General features: G+C 43.8%; 1 protein-coding gene across 1 annotated transcript in view; it reads left to right on the top strand.

The window, feature by feature from the left end:
* The window catches only part of LOC311119824 (uncharacterized protein), a gene marked incomplete at its 3' end in the record, with an annotated part of 36,979 nt that extends 29,116 nt beyond the window's left edge, over positions 1-7,863 (top strand). The window contains exon 2 of the mRNA XM_084194483.1: positions 6,957-7,863. Within this exon, the coding sequence (XP_084050609.1) occupies positions 7,054-7,863 (810 nt within the window). The remainder of the gene's footprint in view (positions 1-6,956) is intronic.
* Positions 7,864-14,443: the final 6,580 nt, after the last annotated feature.

Genomic DNA, 14,443 nt, shown 5'->3' with positions numbered 1-14,443 from the left:
GGCAGCCATGGATTGAAGTAAGAGCAAGCACTTTGACCCTAGGGCAGTTTTCCTTTACTCCCCCACACACACAGTGAAATGCCCCAATAAAATTCCTAGCCCAGTAACAAACAATTCTAACACAATGTTCGTGATTAACCCAGTTCTATCTTCTAATTTATTAAAGAATATACATCAATATCAGACTAGAGGTAGTAGTTATCAGCATACAGCAGTGATATCAGACTAGACGTAGAGGTTAGCAGCATACAGCAGTGATATCAGACTAGAGGTAGAGGTTAGCAGCATACAGCAGTGATATCAGACTAGAGGTAGAGGTAAACAGCATACAGCAGTGATATCAGACTAGAGGTAGAGGTTAGCAGTGATATCAGACTAGAGGTTAGCAGCATACAGCAGTGATATCAGACTAGAGGCAGAGGTTAGCAGTGATATCAGACTAGAGGTAGAGGTTAGCAGCATACAGTAGTGATATCAGACTAGAGGTAGAGGCTAGCAGCATACAGCAGTGATATCAGACTAGAGGTAGACGTTAGCAGCATACAAAAGTGATATCAGACTAGAGGTAGAGGTTAGCAGTGATATCAGACTAGAGGTAGAGGTTAGCAGCATACAGCAGTGATATCAGACTAGAGGTAGACTTTAGCAGTGATATCAGACTAGAGGTAGAGGTCAGCAGTATACAGCAGTGATATCAGACTAGAGGTAGAGGTCAGCAGTATACAGCAGTGATATCAGACTAGAGGTAGAGGTTATCAGCATACAGCAGTGATATCAGACTAGAGGTAGAGGTTAGCATCATACAGCAGTGATATCAGACTAGAGGTAGAGGTTAGCATCATACAGCAGTGATATCAGACTAGAGGTAGAGGTTAGCATCATACAGCAGTGATATCAGACTAGAGGTAGAGGTTATCAGCATACAGCAGTGATATCAGACTAGAGGTAGAGGTTAGCATCATACAGCAGTGATATCAGACTAGAGGTAGAGGTTAGCAGTGATATCAGACTAGAGGTAGAGGTTAGCAGTGATATCAGACTAGAGGTAGAGGTTAGCATCATACAGCAGTGATATCAGACTAGAGGCAGAGGTTAGCAGTGATATCAGACTAGAGGCAGAGGTTAGCAGTGATATCAGACCAGAGGTAGACGTTATCAGCATACAGCAGTGATATCAGACTAGAGGTAGAGGTTAGCAGCATACAGCAGTGATATCAGACTAGAGGCAGAGGTTAGCAGTGGTATCAGACTAGAGGTAGACGTTAGCAGCATACAGCAGTGATATCAGACTAGAGGTAGAGGTTAGCATCAGACAGCAGTGATATCAGACTAGAGGCAGAGGTTAGCAGTGATATCAGACTAGAGGTAGAGGTTAGCCGCATACAGCAGTTATATCAGACTAGAGGTAGAGGTTAGCAGTGATATCAGACTAGAGGTAGAGGTTATCAGCATACAGCAGTGATATCAAACTAGAGGTTGAGGTTAGTAGTGATATCAGACTAGAGGTAGAGGTTATCAGCATACAGCAGTGATATCAGACTAGAGGTAGAGGTTAGCATCATACAGCAGTGATATCAGACTAGAGGTAGAGGTTAGCATCATACAGCAGTGATATCAGACTAGAGGTAGAGGTTAGCAGTGATATCAGACTAGAGGTAGAGGTTATCAGCATACAGCAGTGATATCAGACTAGAGGTAGAGGTTAGCATCATACAGCAGTGATATCAGACTAGAGGCACAGGTTAGCAGTGATATCAGACTAGAGGCAGAGGTTAGCAGTGATATCAGACTAGAGGTAGAGGTTAGCAGCATACAGCAGTGATATCAGACCAGAGGTAGAGGTTAGCAGTGGTATCAGACTAGAGGTAGACGTTAGCAGCATACAGCAGTGATATCAGACTAGAGGTAGAGGTTAGCAGCATACAGCAGTGATATCAGACTAGAGGCAGATGTTAGCAGTGGTATCAGACTAGAGGTAGACGTTAGCAGCATACAGCAGTGATATCAGACTAGAGGTAGAGGTTAGCAGCATACAGCAGTGATATCAGACTAGAGGCAGAGGTTAGCAGTGGTATCAGACTAGAGGTAGAGGTTATCAGCATACAGCAGTGATATCAGACTAGAGGTAGAGGTTATCAGCATACAGCAGTGATATCAGACTAGAGGTTAGCATCATACAGCAGTGATATCAGACTAGAGGCACAGGTTAGCAGTGATATCAGACTAGAGGCAGAGGTTAGCAGTGATATCAGACTAGAGGTAGAGGTTAGCAGCATACAGCAGTGATATCAGACCAGAGTTAGACGTTATCAGCATACAGCAGCGATATCAGACTTGAGGTAGACGTTAGCAGCATACAGCAGTGATATCAGACCAGAGGTAGACGTTATCAGCATACAGCAGTGATATCAGACTAGAGGCAGAGGTTAGCATCATACAGCAGTGATATCAGACTAGAGGTAGAGGTTATCAGCATACAGCAGTGATATCAGACTAGAGGCAGACGTTATCAGCATACAGCAGTGATATCAGACTAGAGGTAGAGGTTAGCAGCATACAGCAGTGATATCAGACTAGAGGCAGAGGTTACCAGTGGTATCAGACTAGAGGTAGAGGTTATCAGCATACAGCAGTGATATCAGACTAGAGGTAGAGGTTATCAGCATACAGCAGTGATATCAGACTAGAGGTAGAGGTTAGCATCATACAGCAGTGATATCAGACTAGAGGCACAGGTTAGCAGTGATATCAGACTAGAGGCAGAGGTTAGCAGTGATATCAGACTAGAGGTAGAGGTTAGCAGCATACAGCAGTGATATCAGACCAGAGTTAGACGTTATCAGCATACAGCAGCGATATCAGACTTGAGGTAGACGTTAGCAGCATACAGCAGTGATATCAGACTAGAGGTAGAGGTTAGCAGTGATATCAGACTAGAGGCAGAGGTTAGCAGTGATATCAGACTAGAGGTAGAGGTTAGCAGCATACAGCAGTGATATCAGACCAGAGGTAGACGTTATCAGCATACAGCAGTGATATCAGACTAGAGGCAGAGGTTAGCAGTGGTATCAGACTAGAGGTAGACGATAGCAGCATACAGCAGTGATATCAGACTAGAGGTAGAGGTTAGCAGCATACAGCAGTGATATCAGACTAGAGGCAGAGGTTAGCAGTGGTATCAGACTAGAGGTAGAGGTTATCAGCATACAGCAGTGATATCAGACTAGAGGTAGAGGTTAGCAGCATACAGCAGTGATATCAGACTAGAGGTAGAGGTTAGCAGCATACAGCAGTGATATCAGACTAGAGGCAGAGATTAGCAGTGATATCAGACTAGAGGCAGAGGTTAGCAGTGATATCAGACTAGAGTTAGAGGTTAGCAGTGATATCAGACTAGAGGTAGAGGTTAGCAGCATACAGCAGTGATATCAGACTAGAGGTAGAGGCTAGCAGCATACAGCAGTGATATCAAACTAGAGGTAGACGTTGGCAGCATACAGCAGTGATATCAGACTAGAGGTAGAGGTTATCAGCATACAGCAGTGATATCAGACTAGAGGCAGAGGTTATCAGCATACAGCAGTGATATCAGACTAGAGGTAGAGGTTAGCAGCATACAGCAGTGATATCAGACTAGAGGTAGAGGCTAGCAGCATACAGCAGTGATATCAAACTAGAGGCAGAGGTTAGCATCATACAGCAGTGATATCAGACTAGAGGTAGAGGTTATCAGCATACAGCAGTGATATCAGACTAGAGGCAGAGGTTATCAGCATACAGCAGTGATATCAGACTAGAGGTAGAGGTTAGCAGCATACAGCAGTGATATCAGACTAGAGGCAGAGGTTAGCAGTGGTATCAGACTAGAGGTAGAGGTTATCAGCATACAGCAGTGATATCAGACTAGAGGTAGAGGTTAGTATCATACAGCAGTGATATCAGACTAGAGGCACAGGTTAGCAGTGATATCAGACTAGAGGCAGAGGTTAGCAGTGATATCAGACTAGAGGTAGAGGTTAGCAGCATACAGCAGTGATATCAGACTAGAGGTAGAGGTTAGCAGCATACAGCAGTGATATCAGACTAGAGGTAGAGGTTAGCAGCATACAGCAGTGATATCAGACTAGAGGCAGAGATTAGCAGTGATATCAGACTAGAGGCAGAGGTTAGCAGTGATATCAGACTAGAGTTAGAGGTTAGCAGTGATATCAGACTAGAGGTAGAGGTTAGCAGCATACAGCAGTGATATCAGACTAGAGGTAGAGGCTAGCAGCATACAGCAGTGATATCAAACTAGAGGTAGACGTTAGCAGCATACAGCAGTGATATCAGACTAGAGGTAGAGGTTATCAGCATACAGCAGTGATATCAGACTAGAGGCAGAGGTTATCAGCATACAGCAGTGATATCAGACTAGAGGTAGAGGTTAGCAGCATACAGCAGTGATATCAGACTAGAGGTAGAGGCTAGCAGCATACAGCAGTGATATCAAACTAGAGGCAGAGGTTAGCATCATACAGCAGTGATATCAGACTAGAGGTAGAGGTTATCAGCATACAGCAGTGATATCAGACTAGAGGCAGAGGTTATCAGCATACAGCAGTGATATCAAACTAGAGGTAGACGTTAGCAGCATGCAGCAGTGATATCAGACTAGAGGTAGAGGTTAGCATCAGACAGCAGTGATATCAGACTAGAGGCAGAGGTTAGCAGTGATATCAGACTAGAGGCAGAGGTTAGCAGTGATATCAGACTAGAGGTAGAGGTTATCAGCATACAGCAGTGATATCAGACTAGAGGTAGAGGTTATCAGCATACAGCAGTGATATCAGACTAGAGGCAGGGGTTAGCAGTGATATCAGACTAGAGGTAGAGGTTAGCATCATACAGCAGTGATATCAGAGTAGAGGTAGAGGTTATCAGCATACAGCAGTGATATCAGACTAGAGGCAGGGGTTAGCAGTGATATCAGACTAGAGGTAGAGGTTAGCATCATACAGCAGTGATATCAGACTAGAGGTAGAGGTTAGCCGCATACAGCAGTGATATCAGACTAGAGGTAGAGGTTATCAGCATACAGCAGTGATATCAGACTAGAGGCAGGGGTTAGCAGTGATATCAGACTAGAGGTAGAGGTTAGCATCATACAGCAGTGATATCATACTAGAGGTAGAGGTTAGCCGCATACAGCAGTGATATCATTCTAGAGGTAGAGGTTATCAGCATACAGCAGTGATATCAGACTAGAGGTAGAGGTTAGTATCATACAGCAGTGATATCAGACTAGAGGTAGAGGTTAGCAGTGGTATCAGACTAGAGGTAGAGGTTATCAGCATACAGCAGTGATATCAGACTAGAGGTAGAGGTTAGCAGCATACAGCAGTGATATCAGACTAGAGGTAGAGGTTAGCAGTGATATCAGACTAGAGGTAGAGGTTAGCAGCATACAGCAGTGATATATCAGACTAGAGGTAGAGGTTAGCAGTGATATCAGACTAGAGGTAGAGGCTATCAGCATACAGCAGTGATATCAGTCTAGAGGTAGAGGTTAGCATCATACAGCAGTGATATCAGACTAGAGGTAGAGGTTATCAGCATACAGCAGTGATATCAGACTAGAGGTAGAGGTTAGCATCATACAGCAGTGATATCAGACTAGAGGTAGAGGTTAGCAGTGATATCAGACTAGAGGTAGAGGTTAGCATCATACAGCAGTGATATCAGACTAGAGGTAGAGGTTAGCATCATACAGCAGTGATATCAGACTAGAGGTAGAGGTTATCAGCATACAGCAGTGATATCAGACTAGAGGTAGAGGTTAGCATCATACAGCAGTGATATCAGACTAGAGGTAGAGGTTATCAGCATACAGCAGTGATATCAGACTAGAGGTAGAGGTTAGCATCATACAGCAGTGATATCAGACTAGAGGTAGAGGTTAGCATCATACAGCAGTGATATCAGACTAGAGGTAGAGGTTATCAGCATACAGCAGTGATATCAGACTAGAGGTAGAGGTTAGCATCATACAGCAGTGATATCAGACTAGAGGTAGAGGTTAGCATCATACAGCAGTGATATCAGACTAGAGGTAGAGGTTATCAGCATACAGCAGTGATATCAGACTAGAGGTAGAGGTTAGCATCATACAGCAGTGATATCAGACTAGAGGTAGAGGTTAGCAGTGATATCAGACTAGAGGTAGAGGTTAGCAGCATACAGCAGTGATATCAGACTAGAGGTAGAGGTTAGCAGCATACAGCAGTGATATCAGACTAGAGGTAGAGGTTAGCAGCATACAGCATTGATATCAGACTAGAGGTAGAGGTTATCAGCATACAGCAGTGATATCAGACTAGAGGCAGAGCTTAGCAGTGATATCAGACTAGAGGCAGAGCTTAGCAGTGATATATCAGACTAGAGGTAGAGGTTAGCAGTGGTATCAGACTAGAGGTAGAGGTTATCAGCATACAGCAGTGATATCAGACTAGAGGTAGAGGTTAGCAGCATACTGAGTTGAGCTCTTATCAACTGATTCAGCTGTTGTCCTTGTGTCTTTGTAGTTTGACTACTATAATAGGGAACTAGTGGGACTGCTGTCAGTAATGGGATGATTACACACATATAGTTTACATGTGAAAGGAAGGAAGAATATCCAGGGGCCAGACTGCTGTGATGTCACAGGAAGACAGCCAGTACAATCTGTTAGGTTTAGTCTGCTGAACACCCTCATCTGATGGTGAATGCAGTCATGGAACTAGATCTATTGGAAAACATTACCTTGATGTATTTTAATCTAATCATCCAGTGCTTCTATGCTCCTCAGCCTTAGTCGGTAGATAGTTTTCTTAGTTAGCTACTAACCAGTGAAAATGTGATTGTGGTAATGATGACTGACATACAGTTCACAGTTTGGTTTCTCTCTAATTCCGTCTTTCTGTCTCTCTATTTCACAGCTTTCAGTGATGGATGTTCAACCCTAGATAGACCTCAGAGCACCATCTACACCCTCTCCTCCTCGTCCTCCTCTTCCTCCTCTTCCTGCTCATCACCATGGACTCCCCTTCTAAGAAGTCAGGTGTGTTGTCCCACCTGCGGCAGCGCGCCCGGCCCCTCCTCTCTAGCCTCCGGCGGGGCAGGAAGAGCGCCAGTAAGACTGAGGTGTGTCCAGAACATGTCTTAAACCACAGGATGAGTTCCTCTGTCCCAGACATCACCCCCACCTCCTCCCTGGCTCAGCAGGACTACCAGACCTACAGCAGCCCCAACACACCCACCAGTAAGACTGTTGGAGACAGAAGGCATGGAGGAGGTGCTATCTCTCACACTGTTAACACGGCTGGAACTGCTGGGAGTGCTGTGAATGACGCTGTTCTAAACAGACTGAGTGCTCCGGTCGACCAGGCTGACTGGACGTCCCAGGAGTCAGTGTGTAGTGGACCCAGTGCTAGTTGTTATGAGGAGGAGGACCTACCAGAGGAGAGCCAGGCACAGAGAGCTGCTTCTGCTATAGTGGGGTCAGGGACAGGGGACCTGGAGCTGCAGGACCAGCCGGGACACTCTAGGGAACACACTACCACTGGCCTGCACGGCAGAGAGATCCCCTCAGTGGGACACTCTAGGGAACACACTACCACTGGCCTGCACGGCAGAGAGATCCCCTCAGTGGGACACTCTAGGGAACACACTACCACTGGCCTGCACGGCAGAGAGATCCCCTCAGTGGGACACTCTAGGGAACACACTACCACTGGCCTGCACGGCAGAGAGATCCCCTCAGTGGGACACTCTAGTGAAGACACTACCACTGGCCTGCACGGCAGAGAGATCCCCTCAGTGGAGATATCAGAGGACATGACTCAGGTAAACACAGTTTTACTATGGTCTGATTTAATTCATTTTACAAAGTTATTAAAATAATACTTACTTTGATATTTGTTCCTCATGACCATTTCTTGATTTTAGTCCGTCTTAATTGCACTTGGTTTCACTATAATATTAAATGGAATCAGATAGTCAGGTTTATTAAATGTAGATTGTTAAATATGATTTAGCCCTGCAGTGTTTCTGATAGGAGGCCAGTTTCTTTCCGGAAAGAACCCCACTGGACATTGTTGTCGTCCTGCTGTAGGATTATAGGACCTGCTCCTACATCACTGGCGTATGTGTACTCAGAGCAGTGGTGTAAAGTACTTCAGTAAAATTACTTTAAAGTACTTAAGTCGTTTTTGGGGGTAACTGTACTTAACTATTTATATTTTTGACTACTTTTTATTTTACTTCACTACTAAAGAAAAGTATGTACTTTTTGCTCCTACATTTTCCCTGACACCCAAAAGTAACATTTTAAATGCTTAGCAGGAAAGGAAAATTGTCAAATTCACCCACTAATTAAGAGAACATCCCTGGTCATCCCTACTGTCTCTGATCTGGCGGACTCACTAAACACAAATGCTTCATTTAAGTGTTGGAGTGTGCCCCTGGATATCCTTAAATTTAAAAACAAAACAAAAATTGTGCCGTCTGGTTTTCTTGTGTGTCGTCTGCGTAGCAATGATAGGAGAGGCCATGTGAGGATGTGACAGAGCCAAGTGACTTGGTGTATAGCGAGAATAGGAGAGGGACTAGAACTGAGCCCTGGGGGACACCAGTGGTGAGAGCACGTGGTGCGGAGACAGCTTCTCGCCACGCCACTTGGTAGGAGCGACCGGTCAGGTAGGACGCAATCCAGGAGTGAGCCGCGCCGGAGATGCCCAGCTCGGAGAGGGTGGAGAGGAGGATCTGATGGTTCACAGTATCAAAGGCAGCAGACAGGTCTAGAAGGACAAGAGCAGAGGAGAGAGAGTTAGCTTTAGCAGTGCGGAGAGCCTCCGTGACACAGAGAAGAGCAGTCTCAGTTGAATGACCAGTCTTGAAACCTGACTGGTTTGGATCAAGTAGGTCATTCTGAGAGAGATAGCAAGAGAGTTGGCTAAAGACGGCACGCTCAAGAGTTTTGGAGAGAAAAGAAAGAAGGGATACTGGTCTGTAGTTGTTGACATCGGAGGGATCGAGTGTAGGTTTTTTGAGAAGGGGTGCAACTCTCGCTCTCTTGAAGACGGAAGGGACATAGATAGCGGTCAAGGATGAGTTGATGAGCGAGGTGAGGTAGGGGAGAAGGTCACCGGAGATGGTCTGGAGAAAGAGGAGGGGATGGGGTCAAGCGGGCAGGTTGTTGGGCGGCCGGCCATCACAAGTCGCAAGATTTCATCTGGAGAGAGAGGGGAGAAATAAGTCAAAGCATAGGGTAGGGTAGTGTGAGTAGGACCAGCAGTGTCATTTGACTTAACAAATGAGGATCGGATGTCGTCAATCTTCTTTTCAAAATGGTTGACGAAGTCATCCACAGAGAGGGAGGAGGGGGGAGGGGGAGGGGGAGGAGGATTCAGCAGGGAGGAGAAGGTGGCAAAGAGCTTCCTAGGGTTAGAGGCAGATGCTTGGAATTTAGAGTGGTAGAAAGTGGCCTTAGCAGCAGAAACAGATGAAGAAAATGTAGAGAGGAGGGAGTGAAAAGAAGCCAGGTCCGCAGGGAGTCTAGTTTTCCTCCATTTCCGCTCGGCTGCCCGGAGCCCTGTTCTGTGAGCTCGCAATGAATCGTCAAGCCACGGAGCAGGAGGGGAGGACTGAGCCGGCCGGGAGGATAGGGGACATAGAGAGTCAAAGGATGCAGAAAGGGAGGAGAGGAGGGTTGAGGAGGCAGAATCAGGAGATTGGAGGGAGAAGGATTGAGCAGAGGGAAGAGATGATAGGATGGAAGAGGAGAGAGTAGCGGGAGAGAGAGAGCGAAGGTTGCGACGGCGCATTACCATCTGAGTAGGGGCAGAGTGAGTAGTGTTGGAGGAGAGCGAGAGAGAAAAGGATACAAAGTAGTGGTCGGAGACATGGAGGGGAGTTGCAGTGAGATTAGTAGAAGAACAGTATCTAGTAAAGATGAGGTCAAGCGTATTGCCTGCCTTGTGAGTAGGGGGGGACGGTGAGAGGGTGAGGTCAAAAGAGGAGAGGAGTGGAAAGAAGGAGGCAGAGAAAAATGAGTCAAAGGTAGACGTAGGGAGGTTAAAGTCACCCAGAACTGTGAGGGGTGAGCCATCCTCAGGAAAGGAACTTATCAAGGCATCAAGCTCATTGATGAACTCTCCAAGGGAACCTTGAGGGCGATAAATGACAAGCATGGTTGTATGTCCCAGTCTGTGTTGGTGGGGGCAGCATGGTGGTATGTCCCAGTCTGTGTTGGTGGGGGCAGCATGGTGGTATGTCTCAGTCTGTGTTGGTGGGGGCAGCATGGTGGTATGTCCCAGTCTGTGTTGGTGGGGGCAGCATGGTGGTATGTCCCAGTCTGTGTTGGTGGGGGCAGCATGGTGGTATGTCTCAGTCTGTGTTGGAGGGGGCAGCATGGTGGTATGTCTCAGTCTGTGTTGACAGGGGCAGGCATGGCTGCTTCTTGTGGTGACTAAGTGACCCAGGCTTCACAGCTGTAAAGACGTGTGGTGATGCAGACGGCTTGATAGAACAGCTGTAAAGACGTGTGGTGATGCAGACGGCTTGATAGAACAGCTGTAAAGACGTGTGGTAATGCAGACGGCTTGATAGACGGAGACTTTGGTGTGGAGGTGGAGATCCCTGTTTTGGAAGACCATGCGTCTGAGTTTCCCAAAGGAAGCTGATGCTTGCTTGATCCTATTTTGAATTTCGAGGTCGATGCTGCAGTCCGCCGAGAGGATGCTGCCCAGGTGTTTGAAGGACGGGACTGTTGCCAGTGATTTGTGTTCAATGGTGAAGACAGGCATGGTGGGTGGAGGGCTGGATCTCCATTGGCAGACCACCTCTGTCTTGGTGGTGTTGATAGACAGTTCCATCCTGCTATAGACCCTCACAGCCGCTACAAGGACGGACTGAAGGTCTTCTGGAGTGTGGGCCACAAGAGCACAGTCATCAGAATACTGCAGCTCAAGAACCCGCTCCGTCCAAACCTTGGTGGTTGCTTGGGCACATCTTGGCTAGGGAGATATGGAGAGACATGAGTCTTATGCCGACAGGTGATTTGGTGAGGCTGGGTAAAAGGCTGTTCTTAATTGCCAGTCCACACCGTGCTGATGTTGTCCACCCGGAGGGTAACCTTTCCAGAATAATTAATGCACAGCATCAGATGCATTATCAGGAAATAACCACAATCTTTTTAGCCTGGTTCCAGATCTGTTGAAATAACCACAATCTTTTTAGCCTGGTCCCAGATCTGTTGAAATAACCACATGCTTCTTAGCCTGGTCCCAGATCTGTTGAAATAACCACATGCTTCTTAGCCTGGTCCTAGATCTGTTTAAATAACCACATGCTTCTTAGCCTGGTCCCAGATCTGTTTGTGCGATCATTCCAACTCCTTGTCATGTTTGGAAGAACGGAATGATGGCACAAACAGATCTGGAACCCAGGTTACATGGTTACGGAATGATGGCACAAACAGATCTGGAACCCAGGTTACATGGTTACGGAATGATGGCACAAACAGATCTGGAACCCAGGTTACATGGTTACGGAATGATGGCACAAACAGATCTGGAACCCAGGTTACATGGTTACGGAATGATGGCACAAACAGATCTGGAACCCAGGTTACATGGTTCTGGTGTTGTGAGAAAACACAAGGACACAGACAGGTCCTAGTAAAGCCATGAGGAAAAAAGACATGGTCAAAATGACTGTTGGACTCAAGGTGATGACGTCCATTTAGGAGCCTTGAGTTTTTAAGAGGTAAACCCCTGATGACCTCTGGGTGGGACCGGTTATCTACATACACACCCAAAGGGTTGTTTGGTTAGGTTATCTTACATACACACCCAAAGGGTTGTTTGGTTAAACCAGTGGTCAAAAACACTGACCCAATATTTAAAGCAGTAAATCATTAGTTAGTTGTGTCCTGGCTGGTGTTACAGTATGGTATTAACTATACATCTGATGTGTTTGGAACAGGATAGTAGTAGTAATAATCAGCATCATCATAAATACATTTCATTTGTAACACGCTTTTCATTAAAAAAAATAATCGCAAAGTGTTAGTATTACATGTTTTAGTCTTCAAATAAAATAAAATCAAATTGTATTGGTCACAAACACATTTGTAGCAGATGTTATTGCGGGTGTAGCGAAATGCTTGTGTTCCTAGCTCCAACAGTGCAGTAGTATCTAACAATTCACAACAATACACACAATACACACACATCTAAAAGTAAAATAATGGAATTAATAAATATATAAATAATAATAAATAATAATAATAATATGCCATTTAGCAGACGCTTTTATCCAAAGCGACTTACAGTCGTGCGTGCATACATTTTTTTTGTGTATGGGTGGTCCCGGGGATCGAACCCACTACCTTGGCGTTACAAGCGCCGTGCTCTACCAGCTGAGCTACAGAGGACCACAAATACATATTAGGACGAGCAATGTCAGAATACAGTACAGCAGCAGTAGTTAGTTTTATTATTACAGTACAGCAGCAGTAGTTTGTTTTATTATTACAGTACTGCAGCAGTAGTTTGTTTTATTATTACAGTACTGCAGCAGTAGTTTGTTTTATTATTACAGTACTGCAGCAGTAGTTTGTTTTATTATTACAGTACTGCAGCAGTAGTTTGTTTTATTATTACAGTACTGCAGCAGTAGTTTGTTTATTATTACAGTACTGCAGCAGTAGTTTGTTTTATTATTACAGTACTGCAGCAGTAGTTTGTTTTATTATTACAGTACTGCAGCAGTAGTTTGTTTTATTATTACAGTACTGCAGCAGTAGTTTGTTTTATTATTACAGTACTGCAGCAGTAGTTTGTTTTATTATTACAGTACTGCAGCAGTAGTTTGTTTTATTATTACAGTACTGCAGCAGTAGTTTGTTTTATTATTACAGTACTGCAGCAGTAGTTTGTTTTATTATTACAGTACTGCAGCAGTAGTTTGTTTTATTATTACAGTACTGCAGCAGTAGTTTGTTTTATTATTACAGTACTGCAGCAGTAGTTTGTTTTATTATTACAGTACTGCAGCAGTAGTTTGTTTTATTATTACAGTACTGCAGCAGTAGTTTGTTTTATTATTACAGTACTGCAGCAGTAGTTAGTTTTATTATTACAGTACTGCAGCAGTAGTTTGTTTTATTATTACAGTACTGCAGCAGTAGTTTGTTTTATTATTACAGTACTGCAGCAGTAGTTTGTTTTATTATTACAGTACTGCAGCAGTAGTTTGTTTTATTATTACAGTACTGCAGCAGTAGTTTGTTTTATTATTACAGTACTGCAGCAGTAGTTTGTTTTATTATTACAGTACTGCAGCAGTAGTTTGTTTTATTATTACAGTACTGCAGCAGTAGTTTGTTTTATTATTACAGTACTGCAGCAGTAGTTTGTTTTATTATTACAGTACTGCAGCAGTAGTTTGTTTTATTATTACAGTACTGCAGCAGTAGTTTGTTTTATTATTACAGTACTGCAGCAGTAGTTTGTTTTATTATTACAGTACTGCAGCAGTAGTTTGTTTTATTATTACAGTACTGCAGCAGTAGTTTGTTTTATTATTACAGTACTGCAGCAGTAGTTTGTTTTATTATTACAGTACTGCAGCAGTAGTTTGTTTTATTATTACAGTACTGCAGCAGTAGTTTGTTTTATTATTACAGTACTGCAGCAGTAGTTTGTTTTATTATTACAGTACTGCAGCAGTAGTTTGTTTTATTATTACAGTACTGCAGCAGTAGTTTGTTTTATTATTACAGTACTGCAGCAGTAGTTTGTTTTATTATTACAGTACTGCAGCAGTAGTTTGTTTTATTATTACAGTACTGCAGCAGTAGTTTGTTTTATTATTACAGTACTGCAGCAGTAGTTTGTTTTATTATTACAGTACTGCAGCAGTAGTTTGTTTTATTATTACAGTACTGCAGCAGTAGTTTGTTTTATTATTACAGTACTGCAGCAGTAGTTTGTTTTATTATTACAGTACTGCAGCAGTAGTTTGTTTTATTATTACAGTACTGCAGCAGTAGTTTGTTTTATTATTACAGTACTGCAGCAGTAGTTTGTTTTATTATTACAGTACTGCAGCAGTAGTTTGTTTTATTATTACAGTACTGCAGCAGTAGTTTGTTTTATTATTACAGTACTGCAGCAGTAGTTTGTTTTATTATTACAGTACTGCAGCAGTAGTTTGTTTTATTATTACAGTACTGCAGCAGTAGTTTGTTTTATTATTACAGTACTGCAGCAGTAGTTTGTTTTATTATTACAGTACTGCAGCAGTAGTTTGTTTTATTATTACAGTACTGCAGCAGTAGTTTGTTTTATTATTACAGTACTGCAGCAGTAGTTTGTTTTATTATTACAGTACTGCAGCAGTAGTTTGTTTTATTATTACA

This window comes from Coregonus lavaretus, assembly GCF_964263955.1.
Source record: "Coregonus lavaretus genome assembly, contig: HAP1_SCAFFOLD_3879, whole genome shotgun sequence".
NCBI classification, from domain to species: domain Eukaryota; kingdom Metazoa; phylum Chordata; class Actinopteri; order Salmoniformes; family Salmonidae; genus Coregonus; species Coregonus lavaretus.
The sequence above is the reverse complement of the archived record's forward strand: the minus strand, read 5'-3'. Positions and strand labels throughout refer to the sequence as shown.